A 27,313-nucleotide genomic window follows, 5' to 3' on the forward strand; every position below is an offset into this window, starting at 1 on the left:
GCAAAACTGTTATGAACATAATTTATCAATACAGCATTTCTATCAACCCCTGCACATGCGCCTTTGCATTGTTTCAAGGGATTCATGTTTCTGATTTTCATGGAATATACCTATCATTAGCATGCCCCAGAAGTAATCAAGGAGTTTCAGTCATAAAAAGTAAAACAAAAACACACACGTTTCCGATTTCATGGCTATTCTGTGTAGTATACTGCCTTTTGCATAAGAAAGAAAAGAAAATGAGAATATACATATATGTATCTACTCATTTGTACAAAAGAAACAGAGAAGATAAACCTGAAATTAGTCACTTACACAGGGTAAGTGGGATCAGAAAGGACAAGACAGGAGTAGAATTGGGATAGAAGGAGGGGGCGAAAGTGATGCTTCTCTGGGTACACTTATTTTATTATTTAAAGTTTATTTACTTATTTTGAGAGAGATCACTCTCGGCCTTTTGGATAAGATCAAGTGTATTTATTCTGAGAGAGAGAGAGCATGCACGTGCGTGCAGAGGAGGGGCAGAGAGAGACAGAATCCCAAGCAGGGGCTCCAACCCACGAACTGTGAGATCATGACCTGACCCGAAATCAAGAGTCAGACACTTAACTAATTGAGCCACCCAGGCACCTCTGGGTACACCTTTCTAAGTTGTTCTAACTTTTGAAATTATGTTAATATTTTACACAGTGGAAAACACTAGAAACATACACAAGTAAGGGAGAAACCTAGCTAATGGAATACAAAGAGAAATAAACAAACCTAACCTCGTTTGAATGAATAAAATCACCACACTAAAGGAGAGGGAGGTAGAACCAACCCAGGTAACTTTAGCCACCCTATTCTGACAGTGTGTTCTCATCCTAAGCCAAAGGAGTTAGACGCATTAAACGCTAGCTTGTTGCTCCCAATGGCATTGGTTAGCAATCCTGAAACTACTTTCTATGTGTTTTAGGGCTCATTTAGGAAATGAGTAAATATTTTGTGGATAATAGGAGCCCACTTCCCCTACAGTGGCATGCAAGACCTGGCTCGCACCAGTGAGGACCAATGCTGTACATCTCTTCCTAACTCCCTGTTCAGTGATGTCATGTTGGTGGTTTGAAAATGGCCATGGAGGGAGTTTTTACACCACGGAAACTGGCAAATGCTGCAAAGCATAGATAAAAGTTTACCTACTGGAGAAGTTGTTAACCATTCACCAGCATACCTCTGGAAAACACAGCAAGTGGGAGAAGGCTAGAATAACCTTGTGGTGTTGTAATGGAACTGGAGGTATTGTTATGCATACATATGTTTCCTCACTCTGTTGAAAGAGCCTAGAAACAATGAATTCCAGGTAGCAATGAGCACACCCACAGCACAAATACTGCTTTCTAAATCCTATTCTCTACTAAAAGGAAACGGGGCTCTTTGGAGAAATAGCAGATTCTAGGACTGTGGCAGAGAAATTAGCTATTAAGCCTATAACATCTTGTCCCAGAAAGCGAGGAGTGCTCAAAGAATGATGGGAATATATCTAAAGGATACAAAATCTAGGGCACACAATCCAGTTTAGAGGGACCCCTTGCTATCCAAATCCAGAAAAATTTGAGCATCAAGAGAAATCATGATAGTAACATACTATATCCATTGAATGAAATAAGAATCCCTGTGTGCATACTAACAAAGAGAGAGAGAGAGGAGAGAAAGCTCTTCCCTACAGTAGAATGCCAACTTCATTATAATAGATGGAATCAGAAAATCACCATACAAAGATGTACATGAATGTTCATAGCAGTTTTTTTATTTTTTTAATGTTTATTTATTTTTGAGAAAGAGAGAGACAGAGTGTGGGGGGAGGGGCAAAGAGAGAGGGAGACACAGAATCCAAAGCAGGCTCCAGTCTCTGAGCTGTCAGCACAGAGACACAGGCTCAAACCCACGAACCATGAGATCACGACCTGAGCCAAAGTCAGACACGTAACCAACTGAGCCACCCAGGAGCCCCAAATGTTCATAGCAGTTTTATTTGTAATAGCTAAAAACTGTAAACAACTCAAACGTCCATCAACGATCGATGGATAAACAAACTGTCACATGTCCATGTCCATAAAATGGAATCTTATTTAGTAACTAAAAAGAACAAACTATTAATACAATAACATGAATGAAACTCAAAATAAATATGGTAAATAAAAGAAGCCAGGCCAAAAAAAGAGCACCTACTGTGCTTGGATTATACAAATTCTAGAAAACGCAGCTAATACACAGAGACAGAAAGCAGAGTGGTGGTTGCCTGAGAGAGGCAGGTGAGGTTAGAGGAATTTCAAAGGGGTGTGAGGAAACCTTGGGGGTGATGAATAGGTTCACAAGCTTAACTGTGGGGATGGTTTCATGGGTGGTAGACATATGTGAAAACCTGTTAAACTTTATACTTAAAACACAGGCAGTTTAGGGGAGCCTGGGTGGCTCCATCGGTCCAACTTCAGCTCAGGTCAAGATCTCAAGCCCCACTACAGGCTCTGTGCTGACAGCCCAAAGTCTGGAGCCTGTTTCAGACTCTGTGTCTCCCTCTCTCTCTCTGCCCCTCCCCCACTCACTCACATGCACACAGGTGCATTCTCTCTCTCTCAAAAAATGAATAAACATTTAAAAAAAAATTTTTTAGGGGCTCCTGGGTGGCTCAGTTGGTTAAACAACTGACTTTGGCTCAGGTCATGATCTCACAGTTTGTGAGTTCGAGCCCCACGTCAGGCTCTGTGCTGACAGCTCAGAGCCTGGAACCTACTTCAGATTCTGTGTCTTCCCCTCTCTCTCCCCCTCCCCTGCTCAGGTTCTGTGTCTCTCTGTCTCTCAATAATAAATAAACGTTAAAATTTTTTTTTAATTCTTTAAAAAAAATAAAAATGAGGGGTGCCTGGGTGGCTCAGTCGGTTGTGCATCTGACTTCGGCTCAGGTCGTGATCTCAGTTTGTGGGTTTGAGCCCCACATCAGGCTCTGTGCTGATAGCTCAGAGCCTGGAGCCTGCTTCAGATTCTGTGTCTCCTTCTCTCTCTCTGCCCCTACCCTGCTCATGCTCTCTCTCTGTCTCTTAAAAATAAATAAATGTTGGGGCGCCTGGGTGGCGCAGTTGGTTAAGCGTCCGACTTCAGCCAGGTCACGATCTCACGGTCCGTGGGTTCGAGCCCCGCATCGGGCTCTGGGCTGATGGCTCAGAGCCTGGAGCCTGTTTCCGATTCTGTGTCTCCCTCTCTCTCTGCCCCTCCCCCGTTCATGCTCTGTCTCTCTCTGTCCCAAAAATAAACAAAAAACGTTGAAAAAAAATTTAAAAAATAAACAAATGTTAAAAAAAATTTTTTTTAATTAAAAAATAAGTAAATAAATAAAAATGAAACACAGGCAGTTTATTACATGTCAATTATTCCTCAACAAAACTGTCAAAAATTTTTAACGACCACCCCCTTAATAATTCATTCAGGCAAGAATCACCAATGGATGTTAAAAACTAATGGATAAAAGTTTGAGGCAAGCAGTACATTTAGATAATTTCAAAGTATCCCCCCTTAAGCTACTTATTAATTACATTATTTTATATAATTACATTAGTTATTCATTACTTACAAAAGGGAAAGCAGTAATTTTACCGCGGAGACACCTAGAAAACACCAGTATGACAGACTGAATAATGACCCCAAATGATGCCCCTGTCTAAGCCCCAGAACCTATGAATATATTTCCCTACATGACAAAAAGGACTTTGCTGGTGCAATTAGGTTAAAGATCTTGAGAGGGGGAGATGATCCTGGGTTATCCAGGTGGGCCCAACATAATCACAAGTTTCCTTAGATACTAGAATAAAATAGAATTATACATAGTAATTGGGGCGCCTGGGTGGCTCAGTCGGTTAAGCGTCCGACTTTGGCTCAGGTCATGATCTCGCGGTCCGTGAGTTCAAGCCCCGCGTCGGGCTCTGTGCTGACAGCTCAGAGCCTGGAGCCTGTTTCAGATTCTGTGTCTCCCTCTCTCTGACCCTCCCCTGTTCATGCTCTGTCTCTCTCTGTCTCAAAAATAAATAAATAAATGTTAAAAAAAATTTTTTTTTAAGAATTATACATAGTGACAAAAAGATATCCACAATATATTATCATGAGACAAATGAACGGTTCCTATATAAGCCCATAATAAATGAGTCCATATTTGTTAAGAAGAATGCATAACTACATTGTATATAAATACAGAGACAAAAGTCCGGAAGGAAACACACCACACATTTATTAGTGGCAACCTCTATTTCTGAACTATTTGGACTCCTCATAACAAAACTGAACATAAAAAAAGGAACAACTTCACATTTTACTATAGAAAATTTATATTATGTATGTTGAGACCGTGACTTTGTGAAAGACGAATATCCCTCTAAATTTAACATAGAAGGCATAAGATTTAGAAGATATAAATGTTCAGAAAGTTGGCTAATGTTCAGCATTACCCATCTAACCTTCAATATGATCTAAATCTCCCTCTCCCCCTCCCTCCCTCTCTCTCTCTCTCTCTCTCTGTTTCATAGACACACACACACAAACACACACACACAAACACACACACACAAACACACACACACACACACACACACATCCCTCAAGGACATGAGAAATTTGACTTACAAATCCACAGGGAGAGAAAAATCTAAGAATCGAAGGTGGGTGTTTCAATTCATGAGGAACATTAGACCACAGCTAAGGGCACTGCTAATGTTAATGCTAACACTTTTCCAGTTAATAAATACAAGTTGAACTTCTATAGTTTACCCCTGAGAGGTGCGTGACTGTATATATCACAGGGTAAAGTCAGTGGTGCATTGTTCCAATTTTAGTACACGTGCTGCTGAACTGAGCACCAATCAGTGGTGCATCAGTGTCCAGAAATACAGACTCAAGTCTTCCTGCTGGTCCACGGAATTCCCTAGAGAATCCTCCAGACATGCCCAAGACACTGCACAGGCCTGGAAAAGCAAGCAAGTGCCAGGAAGCGGTTATACCTAAAATTTGAAGTAGGTCCTCAGATAGGGGACCAAGGGAACAGGACAGTGTTTCTCTAAACCCCAGCAATCCAGCCAGAAGAGCCAAGAAAGCCAGCCAGATCAAATACCCAACGAACTACCACCACCGTCAAAGCAAATAAGAGAACTAAGTCGGGAAACCAAAGTAGGTCAAGCCCAGGGAAATATCCAGTCACTACTCTAGCTGACTTGTATTCCCTCTTGCTCCCCGTGGGAAGTTGGAGTCCAGTCCATAAAAATTCCCTCCAGCCTCTGACACCCTTCATGTCACATCCCCACTGAAATACAATTTTGAAGGCTTTTAGTCTCTATCTATTATCCTCTGGTTCACCTACTAGGCAAACCAAATACGCAAACGAGAATAAATCTCAAAGTCTTAAGACACTACATAACTGTGAAGCCTCTTAAGCAGCCACATCCCTGCAGCAGTAATGTCTGGGATGCATTTCACAGCCGCTGACTGGACGCCGTATCTCAGACCCCAGTAACCCAGATAGTCAACTGACTGGATTTCTTCCATGACAATTTATCTAAAGCCAAGAAACTGCAAACTAATAGAAACTATGTGATGTTGATGAGAACAAAGTGCATTCATTCCTATTCTGTATCTTTCATGCTCTCCGTCTCCATTTCTGAAACCCCAGCACCTAAATCAGTAGAATCCTCAAAAAAAATCCCTTACGTGCTCTGGATGTGGATTCGCCAAGATGTGGATTTATAATTTCTAACAAATTTCAAACCAAAAACTAATCGGGGTTAATTATCAATTGATCGGAAAGTGGAATTAAGCAGAATATCCCATGTCCTAAACATTCTAGGTAGTCAAAGAGTCTATTTATTTTCCCACAGTATTCTAGCCTTAGAATGCTATTTGAGAGCATCTTAGAGCTAAATCACATAATTCATTTCCATCCTTTTACAAATGAAGGAATGGAGGCTTAGGTTACAATTTGACTGATCATTATATTCTTAACATGAACAGAAGTACATAAATGCAAAAAAGTGTTACCCAACCAAAAATATGCAAATAAATGCAATGATCTCCAAATGTGCCCATCAGGATGATTAACTTTGTTTGTAGGGATAATACCAAGTAATGATTCTTTGTAGTCCAGAAATTACTCATCCTCTATCTCTCAGTGATTCAGCCTTCCCTGACCCCGGAAATATGTGACTCGTTTCTACTTGTTCCTAGAGACTCTGTAAAATTGATGACAATTTGTGTTGTCTTTGAGGGCTTTTTCCTCAAAGTTTTTATTTACATTTGGTTAAGTTTTACTTTTAGTTTATCTTTGGCTTCGCCACTGCAATGTCACTAGGCCAGCTCAAGCTCAGTATGTTTTGGATTTTCTGCACTTCGGGTCCATGACTTTTGGGAATGAGAATGTCTTACATATTCAAATTTCAGATTCAACACATGTCTTAAATGTCAGAATTCTAGAAGCAAATATCAAGTATTTCTTCCAGTACACATTCTCCTAAGTCCACTGACTTTTCCCCTCTAACTCACTGATTTCTTACCCAGCCTAATCCAAGGAGCATTTTGCATGAATTTTGAGCACAGAGGACACTCAGGCACCTTAGACGTGAAATAACACATGTTAAAATGACATTCAGCTGAACTAGACCAATGAATCTGATTCATTGAAACCATATTTTAACTAAAGTGAGCTGAAAACTTGTGTCCATACAAACCTACATATGAACGTATATACCAACTGTATTCTTTAAATTTTTTTAATGTTTATTTATTTTGGAGAGACAGAGAGAGACAGCGCATGAGCAGGGGAGGGACAGAGAGAGGGGGAGACACAGAATCCGAAGCAGGCTCCGAGCTCTGAGCTGTCAGCACAGAACCCGACACAGGGCTGGAACCCTCAAGCTGTGAGATCATGACCTGAGCTGAAGTTGGACGCTCAACCAACTGAGCCACACAGGCGCCCATATACCAGCTTTATTCTTTTTTTTTTTTAATGTTTATTTATTTCTGAGACAGAGAGAGAAAGAGCGTGAGTCGGGGAGGGGCAGAGAGAGAGGGAGACACAGAATCCAAAGCAGGCTCCAGGATCCGAGCCATCAGCACAGAGCCAGACGCGGGGCTCGAACTCACAAACCGTGAGATCATGACCTGAGCCGAAGTCGGTCGCTCAACCGACTGAGCCACACAGGCGCCCCTATACCAGCTTTATTCTTAACTGTGCCAAATTGGAAGCAACCAAGATGTCCTTCAGTAGGCAGGTGGATAAACAAATTGTGGTACATCCATACCAGGGAATATTATTCAGCAATAGGAGGAAGTGAGGCATCCAGCCACAAAAAGACATGAGAGAATCTTCAACACATACTGCTAAGGGAAAGAAGCCAATCTGGAAAGGCCACATACTGTATGATTCCAACTACATGACATTCTGGAAAAAGCAAAACTGAAGACAACAAAGAGGTCAGTGGTTGTCAGGGGTTCAGAAGGAGGGATGGAAGGATGAACAGGGGGTTCTTCAAGTCAGTGGAACAATTCTGTATGATATGATGGAGGATAGATGACATAATGCATTTGTCAAAACCTATAAAACACAGTGAACCTTAACATAAACTATGCACTTTAGCTAATAATAATGCATCCATATTGGTGCAGCAAGAGTAGCAAATGTACCACACTAATGCAAGATATTAATAGAGGGGGAAACTGGGGTGGGAGGGAGCAATTTGAGAACTCTGTACTTTTGTTCAATTTTTCTGTAAACCTAAAACTGCACTAAATAATAAAACCTATTAATTTTAAAGATTCTTGAAATTACCCTCGATAACACAGCATGCTTTAGCTTTCTAGGTAATTACTAGAAGCAGGACTTTAGTGACTTGATCATTTCAGCAAATTGGCTTTTGTCAAACTGATTCCCAGCAATCCGGCCTGCTTCCTGCTGAAGCCACACTCATCTTTCTGTTCCTCAAACACGCCAGGCCCTTTCCAGCCTCGCCGCTTTGTCTCCCCCTTCCCTCAGCGCTCCAGAAGGCTGGCTGGACCTTACCCTTCACATCTCAGCTCAAATGTCATCTTTCCAGAGAAGCCCCCAGTGATCACTCTGTCCCCCAAACACATGGAGTGACTATCCAATCACCCAATGTTCTAGGCAGAACAACGTCCCGCCCCCAAAGATATCCAAGTCAGAATCCCTGGAGCTTGTAAACACATTACCTTACATGGCAAAAGGGACTTCCCAGATGTCATTTCATTAAGGACCCTGAAATGGAGAGATTATCCTGGATTCTCTCTCTTTCCCTCTCTCTCTCTGCCCTTCCCCCCTCATGCTTTCTTTCTCTCTCAAAATAAATAAATAAACTTAAAAAAAATGAGGAGGTCTTATTTCACGAATTGGTAGTAACTTTTTCTAAAGTAATGTATTACAAATACCTTTCTTGCTGCTTGCTGTAAATGACAATTTTTAGGGATTAGGGACTATATTTCACTTGTTCTAACAATTCCTTAAAAATTTTATAGTTATTTCCACCCATTTTCATGAATTATCTCAATTTTTAAAATTAACTGCAAAAAAAAAAAAAGCAAAGCGCTACAATATCAATATACAAATGCATTACCAACAGTTCCACGTCTTTAACACAACTATAATCTATCTTCTCATCTGAGACACAGAATGGTCCTAGTTTTAGGCTGCCCAGACAGTATTGTCCTCATTGCAAAACAGGAAGCTCAAGTTCAGAGCGGTTAGCTGAGTGGCTTTGGGCAAGGCACTCACTTAGTCTGAGGTAGTGTCGGATGTAGATCCCAAACACAGAGCCATGGCTGGGAGGACTGCAGCTGCCCTTAGCTGGTGGCCTCTCCCTCCCCACTTCCTGGGTTCCCATGGAATCGACCACAATTCCATCTGAATAGTTGCGGTCTTGTACCTTCCGCCTCTCTTGAGCCCCCTGGTCTTTCCAGCTTCCCTATCTGAAACCCCGTCCACAGGACTCGTTTCTTTGCCCTGGAGAGCAGACAGGCTTCTGGCTTGCTGACCCAAGCTCTTGGGTCCTGGGGCCCTTCAGTTCAGTGTCTGCAGAAGTGGCCACATGGCTCAATGGCAGGTGCCTTGATTTGCATCATATTTGCTGCCTTTGACTCAAGAGCTAAGGACATCTAGGAGAACACCATGGTCTCTCATATACAGACTCTCCACCTACTCAGCCCAGGAAAGGGAAATACAGCTGGTGTCAGCCAGGGAGAAGCCTGCCGGCCAAGATGATGGCCCTAAACAACAGCTGGTCAGAATCAAAGCCAACCACTCTTCTGGCAGGAATTACATGGGAATCCTGATTAAACAGGTAGGTGTTAGCATAGGACAGTTGGATGAAGGCTGAGCTGGGGACAACCCACAGGACTGGTCAACTGTTCAGATCTCCAGACCTGACCATCAGTAGAAGTGCTGACAAAGGCCTAGAGAAATACTTTTTATCCCAGAGAACTAAGGTCTTTTTGGACCCCTTGTTCAAGACCTGGCTGTCTTGGGAGGGAGAAAGTTTAGTGCCTGTGTTTGATAAAAAAGAGTATATCCCAGGGTGCCTGGGTGGCTCAGTCGGTTAAGCATCCGACTTCAGCTCAGGTCATGATCTCATGGTTTGTCGGTTCAAGCCCCACATCAGGCTCTGTGCTGACAGCTCAGAGCCTGGAGCCTGCTTCGGATTCTGTGTCTCCCTCTCTCTCTGCCCCTCCCCCAATCATGCTCTGTCTCTCTGTCTCTCTCTCAAAAAATAAATAAACATTAAAAAAAAATTTTTTTAAAGAGTATATCCTCAGAGCAGTTTCGAAGAGGCAGGGCAACCAAGGCCTGGAGCAGTAAAGAGACTGTATTTCTAGGGTTTTCAGACATTTGTGGCCCTTTATGGACCTGTCACCTCAAACAGCTATTCTTTAAATAGAAAAACTAGTGTTCAAATTGGAGTAGAATCGGATCAGCCCTGTAAGGCAAGAGTGGAGAGGAAAGACTACAGTGGTTTCCTCTTGCATCCATCACCCAGCAAAACTAAGCCCGAAACCAGGCTCCAGCCTGTCAGAGGACATCAATCTGTCAACTGTTGTCATTCAAGCAGGGCCTGCAGGTAAGGGCAGAGGCTAGGTCCCCCTACCCTAAGCAGCCTATTTAAGTATTCCTTCCGGCCCTGTGCCAAGCCTTACCCTCCCTTGAGGTGTTCTGGAAACACAGATTTTTCCCATGTTATCACATGCCCAGTGCTATCTTAGCACTTTTTAGGGACTGGTGGCCCATGGCACCCACCCAGCTGGGCCTACTCCATAATCCTACTCTGCTAACCCACACCTCTTAGCGTGAGCGTGAGGAGAGTAGGTCAGCCTATTTCCCATCAGGATCACACATGTGTGTTTGCCCCCTGACAAGAGCGTAGGCCCACTGAGGGCAGGAGTCAATCTTCTCCTGACTTTAGAGGTCACACAGATCTCTGGCTTCTGCAAATGTCAGAACACCTGGGACTCATCCAAAAAGACAATTAACTATTGAGTACAACTTTAACCATAGAAAAGTTCAAAGAAAAATAATTATCAAGCATGGGGAGAAGTTTTTAAACTTTGGTATATAATAGATGAAATCACAAAAGATTAGCTCAACACACTTGACTGTATAAAGCATTTGCCAAATATGTATACATTTTAAGTATAATGATCATTTTACAGAGGAGAATACGAAGCTTAGGAAAGTTGAGTAATTTGAACAAGGCATATCCCTCAGCTTAAAAGGAGCAGAGCTGGGATTCCAACCCAAGAATGTCCGACACAGAGGCTTGAGTGCCTCAGGACTGCCCTCACTACTGCACACGGTATTTACTGGAGGCCAGAAGATGTGAATCACACGCACAACACACATATGTATACACATACATATGTAGATGTGAGAATGTGCTTTCAAATATTTGTAGTAAATAACAATACCTTTATCATTTTTTATAGCTTACGTAGATTCATAAGCAAAGCACAAGGAAAGAAACAAAACAATTCATAAAAGAGGAAATAGAACATGGAAGTAAACAAAGGTTCATTCTCCCTGGTGGTAAAAACCCAAATAAAACACAAATGTGTGGTAAAAACACAAATGCAAGTTTAATGAGGCACCTGTTTTTGCTTATTAAATGGGCAGGGAAGAAACCACACTGGCCATGACTGAGGTAGTGGAACTAGTACCTTGGGATATTATTGGAGACATTGAGAATACATCTGCTCTCTAAGAAATCACTTTATATATACACCAAAAGTTTTAAAGTGTCCTACTGTAAATGAACGCTATTTTCATTCAACAAATAGTACTGTGAATCTGAGACAGGGAAAGAGAGCAGCTCCATTTTTAGAAAGGCTTGGTCTCTGCTGTTTCTCTGCTAGGCCCCATTTACTCATGTTCTATATTTCACCTTGCATCTGAACGAACCAAGCTGCTATCTATGTTCCCGCTCCAAGAGAGAGGCAGGAAAGTTAATCATTCTTGGATTCTTGTCCTAGGCTCCCAAACACTTTATCATCTAAGAAGAACCGAAGCCCAAACATGTCCCAGGACATTAGCTTCAAACCAACCTCTGCCGATGCTGACATCAATCCTCCCTACCTTCAGTGATTTAAGAAATAGCACCTATTATTCACCTGATACTCGCCTTTGAGGGGACCCTACTCTGGATTCCTGAAGGAACACATACCTTGAGACCGTTTCCAATATAAGCCCTAACCCCGAGCAATGGAGAGACTCACTCTCCTTTCTTTTCCAAGTCTCCCAGACACTCAATCTGCTATGTGCTATCACTGACAGTATTCAACAAACTCTGCTTTCACTTCCTTCAGGTTCATGTTTGATTTTTTTTTTCTTTTCTTTTCTTTTCTTTTCTTTTCTTTTCTTTTCTTTTTTTTTTTTTTATAGTAATCTCTACACCCAACATGGGGCTCGAACTCATGACCTCAAGATCAACAGTTGCATGCTCTTGCAACTAAGCCAGCCAGGTGCTGATTTCTGTCCTGCACAAAACCAATGACCCTCTTGGCTGGTCCTGTGTGACCCCCTCTGGGTCCTGGGGCCCACCCTGCCTACGTCAAATCTATTATGTATCAGGCATTGAACCAGGTACCGCTGGAGTAAGCAGGCAGGGGTATCGTTCCTGATCATGCCTAGCTCTGGCTAGGGACTCTGTGTATGTGAGATAGAAATAAACACTGCCCTTGTCTAGGCCACTGTCGCTCTGGGTTTTCTGTTACTCATGGCCAAACCTAACCCTATTTATACAGAAGGTAAATGAGCTTTCACCAGCTGGTGTCTGGCTTCTCCATGGAGTAGGAAGCAAGATCATCAAAACAGAGTGAGCATATGGGAAGGAAGTAGAGGTCTGAGTAGCGTGGAAAAGGTATGAAATTAACACCATGGAAAGAGAGGGAGTGATCTCATCAGAGAAACATAGTAAAACAGTTGAGCAGTGACAAGTTCCTTCATGAATTTCCAGAAACAGATATTTAAAGATTCCATTTTTTAATTACTTTTTTAAAAAATTTTAATGTTTATTTATTTTTGAGAGAGAGAGAGAGAGACAGAGAAAGAAAATGCAAGTGGGGGAGGTGCAGAGAGAGGGGGAGACACAGAATCCAAAGCAGGCTCCAGGCTCCGAGCTGTCGGCATAGAGCCAGACACGGGGCTTAAACTCACAAACTGAAATGACCTGAGCTGAAGTTGGAGGCTCAACTGACTGAGCCATCCAGATGCCCCAAAGATTCCAATTTTTAAATATCCTAAATAAAGATGTGCAGCACATTATTTATTATAGACAACTTCACAAATTATATAAATGTCAAACAGCAAGAAGACAGTTTCATCAATTATAATATTTTTTAAATGATTGTTGAGAAAAGTAGATAGCAATAGATAAACTTTTGATACTTTCTTATATTTATATTTTATTTATTATATGGAAACAGTAGAATACAAAATAGTACATACGGTATGATTATATCTATGCATGGAGGACAAAATGGGGAAAAGTACCAAATCACTAACAATACACTTTTTTTTATTTTTTTTTAATGTTTATTTATTTTGAGAGATAGAGAGACAGAGCATGAGCAGGGAAGGGGTAGAGGGAGAGGGAGACACAGAATCTGAAGCAGGCTCCAGGCTCTGAGCTGTCAGCACAGAGCCCGATGCAGGGCTCAAACCCACAAGCATGAGCTCATGACCTGAGCCGAAGTAGGACGCTTAACCAACTGAGCCACCCAGGCGCCCCAACAATACATTTTTAATGTCCTTAATTTTATTACGTTAATATTAAAAAACTGTTGTCTTTAAATAGCACAGGAGTCTGAACTCACTGAGTAGATAACAGTCTCTAGACGGTGAGGTGTCTCATGTCACTCTGTGACCCACAGCAGCTACCACAAGGCTTCTGCTCAGGACTTCACAGATAGTTGTTAAGCTGAATTGCCTGAGATGGTGTGATGACTAGGGAAGAATGCGCTCTCTCTCTCTCTCTCTCTCTCTCTCTCTCTCTTTTTTTTTTACCTGAGAAGGAGCTCGCTTTATTGGGGGCAGAGCACTGCACATGGCCAACAGATGAAAGCAGCCCAGTGGGCATCCTATATCCACATCACCCTCGAAAATGTACAGAGGAAGTTTTGTTAAGAAAGATCAACTGGAACATGGGTTCCTCTGGGTACCTTCCCCTGCCTCATCCTTCCGAGGAGTCGGGACACTCCCGACCATTTCCTTGAAGGCAAATGTGGTCGCTACAGGTAGAGCCCTTGCAGGGGTGCCTTCTTGTTTTTTATGAAGAACATGTTCTTTAGACTTTTTGAAGTCTTCATTTGTTACTTTCATTCTCTGTTCTCTCAAGGCCATCACACCAGCTTCTCTACTGATTGCCTTAATGTCGGCCCCAGAGAGGTCATCTTTAGCCATGATCAAAGTCTGGCATCATCCTGCTTGTGTGGATCTGAAAGATGCACTTCCTAGTCTTTTCATCAGGCAGGGGAACTCAATTTTCCCATCAATGCAGCCTGGTCTGATAAGCGCTGGATCCAAAGTTTCTATTCAGTATGTGGCCATGGTAACTTTTAGATCACCTCTTGATTCAAATCCATCCAACTGGTTCAACAGTTCCAACATTGTTCATTGAATTTCTCTCTCACTACCAGAACTTGAGTCATATCTTTTTGTTCCAATGGCAACGATTTCATCAATAAACACCATGGATGGTGCATGTTCTTCCACAGCTAGAAACAATTCCTGAACGAGTTTGGGCCCATCACCTTCTGATTAAGTTCAGAGTCAACCACTATTAAGAAAGTGGCTGAGGTTTGGTTTGCTACTGCTTTGGCTAATAAGGTTTTACCTGTGCCAGGCGGACCATAGAGAATGACCCCCTTTGGGGCCTTTATATCCATCTCTTCATAATATTCAGGATGTGTGAGAGGAAGCTCCACAGATACCTTAACTTCCTGGATTTGGTTGTCCAACCCCCAATAACAGCATAGGTTTCCTGGGGGGCCTTTTCCACCTTCATCACTGTGACCAAGGGATCCATGTCATCCATGAGCCACCCCTATGACAGCATGTACCTTGTGGTTGAGCAGGACTGTGCAGCCTGGTTCCAGCAGATCCTTGTCCACCAAGGAAAGAATACTGACATAGCATTCTGAGCCCACAGATGTAGATACAGTGATCTCTTCCAACATTCCTACCAACATTGGGGTCCCCCCAGTCATCCACCTTTGATCTTTCCTCCTCTTGCTTTTCTTCTAAAGTCTTCATTTGTTCCTGATTTCTAATGAATTCATCCTCCATGAGAAGAGAGTCTTTAATCCTAACTTCAGTAATTTTTTTTTAAATTTTTTTTAACTTTTATTTTTTAATTTTTGAGACAGGGAGAGATAGAGCATGAACAGGGGAGGGGCAGAGAGAAAGGGAGACACAGAATTGGAAGCAGGTTCCAGGTTCTGAGCCATCAGCCCAGAGCCCGACACAAGGCTCGAACTCATGGACCGCGAGATCGTGACCTGAGCCGAAGTCGGACGCTTAACCAACTGAGCCACCCAGGTGCCCCATAACTTCAGTAATTTTAACCGGCACTGAGTGTGACATGTCACCAGTGGCAGCTCGCTGGCAGCAACTGGTCCCTTTGTTTTCTTCTTCTTTTTCCCCACTCTAGTCGGTACGGGAGGTTTGTATTTCTTTTTCTTTTCCTTGTCATTTTTCTTGTCACCTCCAGGGCCATGATCACCACTCTGACTTTGACCCATCTTGCTTTGGTCGCTCGAACCGGAATGCTCCTCTCTCTAACCAGTGTTGTGTTTTCTTATTGGCCACAGGGTCTCTCACCATGTGGTCAGCACTTAGTGTGTGGACCTTGCTCTGTGCCCTTCCTTGGGCATAAGGCGTCCAGTACAGCCAGAGCCCATCCTTGACAACAGCATTCTCCCAAGCACAAGATGACCCCTCCAGTCATAGTAGGACAGGCTCTTTAGAAGCCTGGAATAACACTTCTCACCAAGGGAATGTGAAGACAGAGCATCGGCTTGGATGAGTGTCAGCTCATTTGCTGAGTGTCTGCTACAAGCCAGGCACCATGTTAGATGTGGAGGGAATATGGTTCTGAACAAGTCAGACACATCACATGGAGCTTATGGTCATGGGAATCAGACATTAAAGAGGTAGTTACACTATTACGGATTGTCTTATGGGCACAGGATGCCATAGGAACAGGCAGGTGGGGCAAGCAAATTGGCTAGTCAGAAACAATAATTCATCATTTGGTAACTGACCTAGAAGTGCCACAGTAGAGTAGGTGAGCAAGAGAAGGTAAGTGATACGTGCAGAGGGGCAGGCTAGTCTGGGGCTGGCAGACCTGTCTAGGCCATGGTCAGACTTTTAGACTCTGAGTACCACAAGAGGCCACTGGAAGAATTTAAGCAGGGGAAGGATATGAACTCATTTATGTTTTGAGAGCTCTCTAAGTGACATAGGATCTGGAAAACAGTGGCTCCAACTCAAGAGAGCACTGAAGGAAAGCCCAAGATGACAGTTGTGCAGCAGTTGGGACAGAGGACAGAGGGCTCCAAAAAGGGGGTCTCCAGAGGAGGATGGGGGTATAGAGGGCTTTTAAAAAATACCTAGTATGCTGGAGAATTTTTTAAAAAGAGTTTCTGATTTTAATTTGCAGAAATAGAAATTCTAAGCCCATCTTAAAATCCATATGGAATCTCAAAGGACCCTGAACAGCTAAAACAACCTTGAAAAGGAAGAACGAAACTGAAGGACTCACACTTCTTGAATTCAAAACTTACTACAAAGCCACAGTAGCCAAAACAGTGTGGTACTGGCATTAAGACAGGCCCACAGAATAGAACAGAAATAAAGCTGTTCATACATGGTCAAATGACATTTGACAAGGGGGCCAAGACTATTCAATGGGAAAAGGATGGTCTTTTCAACAAATGGCACTGGGAAAACTGGATACCCACATGCAAAAAAATGAAGTTGGACACCTACTTAATACCAAACACAGAAAAATTAACTCAATATTGATTAAGGACCTAAATGTAAGACCTAAAACAATAAAACTCTTAAAAGAAAACATAGGGCAAAAACTTCATGACACTGGATTTGGCAATGACTTCTTAGATAGGACACCAAAGGCACAGGTAACAAAAGAAAAAACAAATTGGACTTCATGAATATTTTAAAATTTTGTGCAGCAAAAGACACTAACAACAGAGTAAAAAGGCAACCCGCAGAATGGGAGAAAATATTTGCAACTTACATATCTGATAAAAATAAAAAGGTTAATATCCAGAAAATATACAGATAACTCAACAACAACAAAAGATAACCAAACAACCTGATTCAAAAGTGGGCAAAGGACTTAAATAGACATTTCTCCAAAGAAGATATACGAATGGCCAACAAGCCCATGAAAAGATGCTCCACGTCACTAACCATTAGGAAATTGCAAAATGAAACTACAGTATCACCTCATACCCTTAGGATGGCTACTATCAAAAAAAACAGAAAACAACAAGGTGTTGATGATGACGTGGGAAAACCGGAACCCTTCCACACTGCTGGTGGGAATGTAAAATGGTGCAGCTGCTGTTGCAAACATATGGCAGTTCTTCAAAAAATTAAAAAGAGTTACCATATGATCTAGCAACTAAACCTCTGAGCACATACCCAAAAGAACTGAAAGCAGGGTCCTGAAGACATATTTGTACACCCGTGTTCATAGCAGCATTATTCACAAGGAGCTGAAATGTGGAAGCGACCCAAGTGTCCATCTACAGGTGAACAGGTAAGCAACATGTGCTATACACACACAATGGAATGTAAGTTAATATGTATTACTATGTTAGGAAATTAAGATAATATATAATATAATATAATATAATATAATATAATATAATATAATATAATATAATATAATATAATATAAGTTGGGAAATTCTGACACAGGTCACAACATGGAGAAACTTTGAGGACATTATGCTAAGCGAAATAAGCCAGTCATAAAAAGACGAATCCTGTATGATTCCATTTATATGAGGCACTTAGAACAGTCAAAATCATAGAGACAGAAATGTGATAGTTGCCAGGGGCTGGGGTAAGGGAGAATGGGGAGTTATTGTTTGATGGATATAGGCTTTCGGTTCCACAGAGCGAAAAGAGTTCTGGAGATGGATGGCGGTGATGATTGCACAACACGATGAACATATTTAACACCACTGAACTAAGATGTTCACTAAGATGATTAAGAGGGTAAATTTTAAGTGATAGGTATTTTGCCACAATAAAAAATATACATACTATCAGACTAAAAAAATGAAAAGGGAACTAGTTAAATACGGAATTCAGTTGCATGGCCCTGAATATTACATATATGTAAGTGTGTGTAGGGGCGAAGAGAAGTGGATACCTTTTTTTTTTTTTTTAATCAAGTAGGTTAGATTTCCGTGTTCACTTCTTCTTCACATGTTAAACATTTATTGAGCATATACTCTGTTCTCAGAACTGTGTCAAGCTCTAAGGACATAGAGGTAAATGAGACAAAAGGCGACAATAGCCTTGTAAAGAAGACAGGCAAAGAAAGTGGTGACTAAATACTGAGTGATAAGTACTGTTAGAAATATGCAATAGGCTGGAGCGCCTGGCTGGCTCAGTTGGAAGAGCACCTGACTCTTGATCTTTGGGTCATGAGTTCAAGCCCCATGTTGGGTTTAGAGATTACTTAAATAAATAAAATTAAAAGAAAGAAAAGAAATACAATGGGCTTTCAGAAACTCTCTTAACCAAGACCTAGAAGCAGGAGCAGAAGTCAATGCAAAAGCCTGGGGACAGGGTCAAGGGAACACTGCCCCACCCACCTTGGGGTATAGCAAGTAGTTTTGTGTGGCTGTGGTTCAAAGTGTGAATTTTGTGGGTGTAAGGCAGGTGTCAGCTTTCCGCTGGCCTTACACCTTTTCTTGTTCTTTATTTTTTTTCTCTTTCTCTGCTAAAATATAGTTGTGAAAACGGTTATGATATTGAGGCAGGTGGGAATTTTAGTGTCATTTTTGGAGGTTTATAAAAGTACTTGAAACTGTAATCCACGGCCATAAACAATAATGTGTGTAAAAAATGAATAGTCATCTGTGAAAAAAATATTTAAGATCATCACAGCATTCTTTTTTAAGAATAGTGGGTATTTAATATCTAAGAATACTCTTCTGTTCAACTTTCAAAAATAGTTACCTGTGATCATTTCTGTTTAAAAAAGAAGTCTTCGGGGTGCCTGGGTGGCTCAGTCAGTTGAGTGGCTAACTCTTGATTTCAACTCAGGTCATGATCTCACAGTTCATGAGTTCAAGCCCGACACAGGGCTCCACACTAGGGGCGCGGAGCCTGCTTGGGATTTTCTCTCTCTCTCTCTCTCTCTCTCTCTCTCTTTCTCTCTCTCTCTCTTTCTCTCTCAAAACAAATAAATAAACTTAAAAGAAAAAAAAGAAGAAGCCGGTTTCTAATCCACAAATGCAATCCAGTGTGACCTGGTCAATGCTAATGAAACAGCCATATTTGAACAGTGAGTTTTAAGGTTATATAATAGTTTCCAAAGACAGAGACTAATGAATGTTATGGATTGTGCACTGGGGCTTAAGATTGCCCTCTGCTGCTCTGAGCCTCCCTGAACATACAAATAGTACAAAGAATTTAAGACAGGGGCATTAGGGTCCACTGGAGAAAAGCTTTTCTATTCTCATGAAGAACAAACATCTATTAGATATGTCAAAATCTCCTATTGACCCTTGGCTAACCTTCAGCCCAGAATGCAAACAGCCGATTCCAGAAAGTAGGTTTAAACAAATAAGCCACCAGTCTACTATATCTTTGAGAAGTCTGATTTTCCTACTTAGCTCACACATGTGTTATTTGGGAAACAGGAACCCCACGACTCTGAGACAGGTGACAAAGCCCTTGTTTTGAGAGGCTGTAAGACTCACAGCAGCTATTGGACACTGGTATTGAAAATACCATGTATTGGGGCGCCTGGGTGGCTCAGTTGGTTGAGCGTCTGACTACAGCTCAGGTCATGATCTCACGGTTTGTGAGTTCGAGCCCCGCGTCAGGCTCTGTGCTGACAGCTCAGAGCTTAGAGCCTGCTTTGGATTCTGTGTCTCCCTCTCTCTCTACCCCTCCCCTGCTCATGCTCTGTCTCTCTGTGTCTCTCAAAATTAAATAAACCTTGAAAAAAAATTTTTTTAATAAAAAAAAAAGGAAAAAAAGCAGCTTCCCATAGTGATGTAGGTCACCGTACAGAGAAAAGTCACTGAGCAAAGCCCAATATGGCACCTGCCCACGTTCCAGTAAGGCCCCAGAATGACGAGATTCCACACTGGCCGAAGATCTGGAGCAGAGGGACAGCCCTGGGTCCACAGTAAGACAATGAGCAAATTCAAACAGCCCCAAGACTTCCCCTGGTCACTCTGCAGGCAGAGCAGCGAGCCCCCACCTACTGCGGGTGCAGGAGGTCACAGAGGAGGGCTGGGACAGAGACTAGGAAGCTGGTCTAGACCAAGAGCTTTGAGAAGCAGGAAGCCCTGGTCAAAATAAGGATCTAGACAATGTACAGAGGTAGGTTGGGCCTCACACCCAAGTGAGGAGCATGAGAATCTCCTAGGGTGGGAGGACTTCTACCTCTGCTGGAACAGGTTCTATATCACATGTGCCTATCCACACCTGGAAGACACTGTCTGATCGTGTCAAAGACTGGGATTTTTCCTCTACTGTGTCCTAGCTGCTTCCCTGGAGTTCTGGAATCCACATCCATGGTCACTCTTATTCTGACAAGGTAGTATTTACATCAACGTGATAAATTACACAGCACTGCTTAACCATGCAGCCACAGACCAGGTACGCACAGGGAAGAGTGGGAAAGAAACAACACCCCTGGGTGCTTCACATCGGGCAAACTCAGTTGGGGACCTTATTTATTTTTTTTTAGTGTTTTATTTATTTTTGAGAAAGAGAGAGCATATGCAAGTGAGGGAGAGGCAGCAGAGAGAGGGGGACAGAGGATCAGAAGCAGGCTCTGTGCTGACAGCAGCAAACCTGATATGGGGCTCAAACTCGCTAACCGTGAGATTATGACCTGAGCCTAAGTCGGCACTCAACGGACTGAGCCACCCAGGGCCCCTTGGGACCGTCCCATTTTTAAAGAGCACCAAGTAGGGGCACCTGGGTGGCTCAGCCGGTTAAGCTCTGACTGCTGTCTCTCCCTCTCTCTGCTCCTTCCTGCTCACATTCCCTCTTTCTCCAAATAAATTAACTTAAAAAAATGTTTTGAAAAATTAGTAAAGAACACTGAGTACTCTCTTTCAAACAGATCCATGGAAAGTATTTCCATGGGTCATTTGAGTAAGATTACATACAAAGTATGTACTGACTCATACCTTTTCTGGAACACCTGCTTAATTTGACCACAGGCCTTTCCACTTCTATGGAACATTTCTCTCTTGGGCGTGTGACAGCCCTTTCCTGGTTGTGTCCCTACATCCCTGTCTTTATTTCTCTGTCCTTTCTCCTCTCCTGCCTAAACAAAGGTATTCTTCAAGAGTGCTTCCTTGGGAACTTGCTGTCTTTTCATTCTTTCTCCTCGAGTGACTGTCAACTATCTTTAATTGTCACCTCTGTGCTGCCTTTAATTGTCACCTCTGTGCTGATGGTAGTAACAGCTGACAATCACAGGTACTCACCAGGCACTGTGCTAATCTCGGTACTAAACTCTGATGGGGTAGCCGCTATTAATATCTCATTTTTATGGGACTGAGGAAGGAAAACTGAGGCTTGGTGGTGGGGCGGGAGGAGGGAGGTTGAAGTAACCTGCCACCTAAAGTCGCACACGGCTGGTAAGGGGCGCGACGGGGATTCGAACCCGGCCAGTCCACCTCAGAGCCTCCACTGGTAACCAATGCCTTTCTGTACTTCATGCTGTTCTCTGTATTCTCTCACCTGGACAGCTCGCAAGGGGCCAGGGCCATCTCCTCCAGACCAGCTCCTCGAACCCAGAATGCCAACCAACGGTCTACTACCATAGCACCCTGCAGGTGCCCATTGTCAGCCCGTTGACCACCAGACATCAGAGAACACTCACTGTCGTGTTTGCACTGGTTACTGAAACAAAATAGCTCCAAACCCTACTGCCTCACACATCTGTCCCCTTTCCAGGACCCTCCCCCTCCCAACACCTCCCCATACCCACCAGTCCTGGCATGGTGCTGGGGGGGGCGTGGGGGCAAGGGCTGGGTTGGCTGCTGGCCTTGGTCCTCACCATTGCTACCCCTGTGGTTAAATATTGTTAATATTGGCTCTGCCTCTTCCTCCTCCTCCTCCCTCTCTCCCCACAAACCAGTTCCTCCTCCTGACTTCCTTATCTCTGGGCCCACATCTCATTCTCCAGTTCATATTACATGGAGCCTCCTCTGAGCCCTCCTACCCTTTCCCCTACTGCTCACCTTCAATGGTTGCCTTGCCCTGTGGCTTTGACCTCTTCTTCCCCTGCTACTCCTCCCTCATCTCCTCCTTTCTCCTCCGTATGGTCTCCACCCTAGACCCCCTGGCCCAGTTTCCGTGGCCCCTGCTGGACTCTTCTTACCTCTGCCCCTTCCTCCTCCACAAACTTGAAGCCAAAGCCTGCTCTCCGTACCTTGATTCCTCATGGGAATATACCTTCCAACCAAGGTGGTGGCCTTACTCTGCAAATGCCACCTCAATTAGAAATCCTTATACAGGAAAAGTATTTCATAAATATTTATTAAATTCAGTCACTGATACCCACTTGTGCTTCCAAAGTTTTCTACTGTATCTGATCACAACCTTCTCGTCCTTGAAACATGAAAGTTATTCCCCTCTGTGCTAACCACAGCCTTGCCTCCTCTATGCCCTGAGTGGGTGGAGGCATCACACGAAGCCTCCAGCAGGTTCCTTTCTGCTCCTTTGCCCCCAGGCCTAGCCAACAATCCCATCTGCCTGATTCCTGAGCATTCACAGGTAAGGCAGCATTCAATGCTGAAGGCTCAGCTGATGGTGACACCCAGTACCTACCCTCCAGGAGCTCATGATTGGAGCAGGGGGAGAAAGATATTCACACAGAGGGTCAAATGATGACCCACCATCTACTTTTGGGAGTACCAAAGGATCCATGCAGACAGCAATGCTGGGACAATCTTGCTGGGCCCCAGCCTCACTGAGGCACTCACAGAGCATTTGGTCCGTGCAGAGGCCTACTCCACTATTTAACAGCTCTAGCAGCTTGGGATTGTTAGTTAACAATCTGACACTCGGTTTTCTCATCTGTAAAATGAGATAGTAAGCAAGCTACCTCACAGGGTAGTTGTGAGGCTGAAATGAGTAGTGTGTGTAAAGCATTTAGAACAGGTGTTCGGCGGTGCACAGTAATGTCAGCTATTATTGTTTCTATTATTTGACACAAAGTATACAGAAAATTAGAGGTGAAAGATACCTTTGCAAACTATCTCTCAGGATCTCAGATACCTTCCGAAAGTATAAGGCCAGAGGAGGGGGGAAGGTATAAACAGAGGGTTCTTTCCCCGCTGACCTTTACCCAACCCAGAGCTCATTTCTGCCCCTGGCCCTAACCACTCTGCCAAGTATTTATCGGTGGGGTGGTAGCGTGGAGCCCTGTGAGGACAGAGGCTGCGGCTGTCACCAGTCCCAGGCCCCTTGGGCGATACAGATGCACTTACTCAGTCATCAACTATTTGCTGAGCACCCACCCCACATCAGCTGTGTAAGGGGCACCGGCCCTGAAAACTGCACAGTAGCTGTCCCAAGAGGCTCATGCGCTTGCAGTCTCCCCAGTTCAAAACCACAGGCTGACAAATGCTACGAAGGAACAGAATGGTGACATGTGAACTAGTGATAGGGCCTGTTGGGCACAATCAGGAAAGGCCTCCCTGAGGAGGTGACATTTGGGCTGAGATATGACAACTGGTGTCACACTGTGAGGTGGGGGAAGGCAGTCTCTCTGCCCTACTTTTTTTTCCCCACAGTGACAATACCTGCTATGGGACCTGCAGGGGGGCAGTGTCCCAGGGGAACTTCAAAAACTTCAGGAAGGGGGGCGGGGGGGAGCAATGGAGGCACGCAGGGTCCGAAGTAAGGAGTCGGGAGGTGTGCTGGCCTAAAAGGATGAGGGCAGTTCCTCTGAAAGAGGGCTTACAGGCCCTTGAGGGGCTCCTGAGGAGTGACAGGACTGAGGGAAGAGGACCGGACGGAGGAAGGGGGACAGACAGCCCTTGGACGCCGCCAGCAGCTCTGGGCAAAGACCTGGGGAGGGGGCTCCGGGGAGGGGGCTCCGGGAACAGGGCAAAGCCTCTGCGGGGAAGGGCGGGCGCCGACTGGGCCCGGACAGACCTGGAGACGACGACGATCCCCGGGAGGGGGGGGGGAAGGGGGGGTGCCTGCAGCGGTCAGCTCGCGAAGCTCACCCAGGTCCGCCCCAGACCTGCGCCTGGCACAGCCTCGGGGGCACTGGCCGCTCTCCCCGGCCACGCCGCTCCTCGCCGGGATCTCTGGATCCTTGGCTGTGAGACTGGGGGCCCCGCGCCGCTGGGACCCGGGGGGTAGAGGCGCGGGGGACTCCACCCGGGCGACTCGAGGGCGCCGGCGGGCTGGGGGCCGGGCAGAGAGGGGACACGGCAGCGGGACAGGTCCCCAGGCGGCGCCGACTTACCCAGAAGTTCGCCTTGAACAGTGTGCCCGTCATGGCCAGCGCGCGTCGCAGGGGGCCGAGTGGAGCGGGGGCGACGGGCAGGCGCGGGGAGGCCGGAGGGTGGCAGCCTGCGGTGGGGCGGCCCAGCTGGAGAGTCTTCGGGCCGCGGGGAGGCCGCCCCGGGTCCTAAACCACGCCCGACCGCACCCGCCCAGGACACACTCCTCCTCCTCCGCCGCCGCCGCCGCCGCCGCCGCCGCCGCCGCCGCCGCCGCCGCCGCCGCCACCGCCGCCACCGCCACCACCTCCTCCGCCTCGCGGTCACTAGTGTTCAGCGCCCACGCGCGCGCCCGGGTAGAGCCCCGCCGCGTCCCGCAGCCGGCAATCTGGGAGCCGGGAATTGTCCCCTCATGCAGGAAGCCTTCAAGGATTGCAAGGAACTGGTCCGGCCGCCTTGCCGAATTCGGCTCCCTTCCCGCGGACGTGCTCACTCCTCCCGCAATAGAATTCCTCCCGGAGAAATCTTGGCCTGGCAGGATGCTGGATAGAGGTCTCGGGGACCTGATCGGAGTGTGGTCTCGGGGACTGGTGGCAGCTCCGCAGAGCTCGAGGACTGACAATGCTAGCGGCCACGTGAGGTGCAAACGCTTCAGGGAGTCCTGAGTACATTCCAGATGCACCCGCTACAGATCAGCCCCTGGACAGGTTTTAGCTTAAAAGTCAAGAAAGGTCATTGATGCTGTCAGGCCTTGATTCTTTGTCCCTTAGCGGGGCCCTTTCAACGCCTCCAAGAGCTTAGCTCCTCTCCAACCTCCTCCTCATTCTCAAGACCCAAGACCCTTTTCCAGCAAGCTCACTCCAGCAGCAGCCCAGAGCCTCCTTCCTCTCCATGCACTCTCCCTCCCTAAGGACACTCCATAACCCCAGGACAAGTCAGACCTATCTCTCCTTGGTAGTAATATATGGCGCTTTGGAACAAAGCGTGATGCTTTGCATGATGCTACAGGCCTTGAGCCAAAATTGTGGCAGACAGAGAGGCTTGAAAGTCTTGCCCAAGATCCCAGGGTATTAAACAGGTGAAGAACTGGGTTGAGTTCTACACTTCTAAACAGGGCCAAGGTCAAAGAGAGATGTCACTCCTGGAGCAAATCCACCCTGGGCAAAGAGTAGGTGCTCAAGGAGGGGAAGATGAAGGTCAAGGGTACCAAGACCAAGTGCTGATGACCACCTATAACCACAGGCCTGGAAAGGCAAGCATTTGCCTCTCGAGCAGGTTCTACCTCTGTCCAGACACAGTGAAAGGGCAATTCTGGGAGGATTTGAAGGATGGCTAAAAGGTTCTGCCTGGTAATACCACCCAGGTTCCAATGTAATGAAATTCCACCAGTAGAGTTACCTACAATAGAAAGATGAAAAGATTGCCTCCAGCCCTGGGTCACTCCAAGGCCATGCATCCATTCATCCGGTTGTTCATCTCTTTGGAAAGCAGTGAGGTTAGAAGGAAGGGGAGTCTGGCAACACCATCAGGAGACAGGAGAGGCCTCAGTGGACACCAGGAGGAAGGCTAAACTGCAGGAGAGGTAAGAAATAGCACCAACTGGGGAGATGAAAGAGGCTGAAGAAAGATAGCACCAAGATGCTTCCTGGAAGTTTTTAATATTTTGGAGCAGATACTTTATTATGTGTTTATTTATTTACTTTGAGAGAGAGAGAGCGTGCACAAGCAGGGGAGAGGGACAGAGGGAGAGAGAGAATCTAAAGTAGGCTCTACACTCAGCACCAAGCCCCATGCAAGGCTCTATCCCACCACTGTGAGATCATGAACTGACCTGAAATTAAGTTGGTTGCTCAACTGACCGAGCCACTCAGGCGCCCCAGGGCACATATTTTGGACATAATTCTACTTGTCTAAGTTTTAACTTTTAATGCATGTACTTTTTAAGTCTTAGAAAGTCTTCCAAACTGTCATGGTGCATAATGCTTGAGTTTCACCACCTAGATTCCAAAGATCCCTGAATTTTAACTCTCTTCTACCACCTGGTGGCAGGATTGAAAATTGCAAATGCTTCACACTGATGGAAAATACAGTAAAACCGTGGGTTGCCAGTAACTTGTTCTGCTAGTGTTGCACAAGAGAAGCAAACATTTCTAATAAATTTTAACTTGATAAATGAGTGATGTCTTCAATATGAGTAGTATGTGATGCCAAACCACATTATTATAACTCTCTCTCTCTCTCTCTCTCTCTCTATGGGATTGCGGGTGATAGTCTCCTATGCTCAGATGCTCAGTCTCAGCCCGCGGTGTGTGGCAGAAATAGGTGATTTTTCAGAATGTTGGAAAGTGCCCACAATTGACACTAGTGTATTTTTTAATCACTTCAAAGCACCTATGAACGGTCCTTTGGTTTTCCATACAAGAATAAGCTTAGGAATGCTTTGCTTCATTCTAGGTTTAGGCTGCCTGCAGATACAGACCCTTTCCTCTGCTGCCTTATTGCCAATTACATTAAATATAAGACAAGAATTTATTAATAATGTACTGTAGTCAACATCCGTGCAAGTGTATACAATGGCACCCATGCAGAAGAAGATTCCATGGAGCCAATAGGTAGTAGTAATTCTGTTAGTGATAGTGAAAGTTATCCTACACAGTAACCCTCCTCTCCCTCGTCTCCCTCACACCAGCCATGAAGATTTTCAAAGGTAAATGCAGGTTAATTTGTTTATTTGTCTTTATATTTTATATTTATTATTTTGTATTTATCACAAAATCATCTGCATTTCCATTATTTCTTAATGGAAAATTTCTTACTGGGAAATTTATAAGTGCTTTGGAATACAAGCATGTTTCTGGAATGAATTATGCTTGCAAACCAAGGATTTACTGTATTACTCATTCATTCCTCAAACTTATTAAAGTCATCTCCTGGATAAGGTGTTGTGAATAAAAAGACAAGTAAAATGTGTACTATATCTAAGGGTCTACAACCAATTGGAGAGATTTTACTGACAAAGTTAAATAATATTGCTATAGCAATTTTGAAA

General features: G+C 44.5%; 1 protein-coding gene and 1 pseudogene across 4 annotated transcripts in view; both read right to left on the bottom strand.

The window, feature by feature from the left end:
- Window positions 1-27,313, bottom strand: part of PSTPIP2 (proline-serine-threonine phosphatase interacting protein 2) — an 80,883-nt gene that overhangs the window by 50,605 nt on the left and 2,965 nt on the right. Inside the window, exon 1 of one of the 4 annotated variants that reach the window (XM_023241952.2) lies at window positions 24,288-24,472. The exons of the other annotated variants lie outside the window; for them this stretch is intronic. Within the exon in view, the coding sequence (XP_023097720.2) occupies window positions 24,288-24,320 (33 nt within the window). The 5' untranslated portion in view covers window positions 24,321-24,472. Of the gene's footprint in view, window positions 1-24,287; window positions 24,473-27,313 lie in introns of those variants that run through there. 4 annotated transcript variants of the gene reach the window in all.
- On the bottom strand, window positions 13,795-14,994 carry LOC101101421 (annotated as a pseudogene).

This window comes from Felis catus, chromosome D3 (assembly GCF_018350175.1).
Source record: "Felis catus isolate Fca126 chromosome D3, F.catus_Fca126_mat1.0, whole genome shotgun sequence".
Lineage (NCBI taxonomy): Eukaryota > Metazoa > Chordata > Mammalia > Carnivora > Felidae > Felis > Felis catus.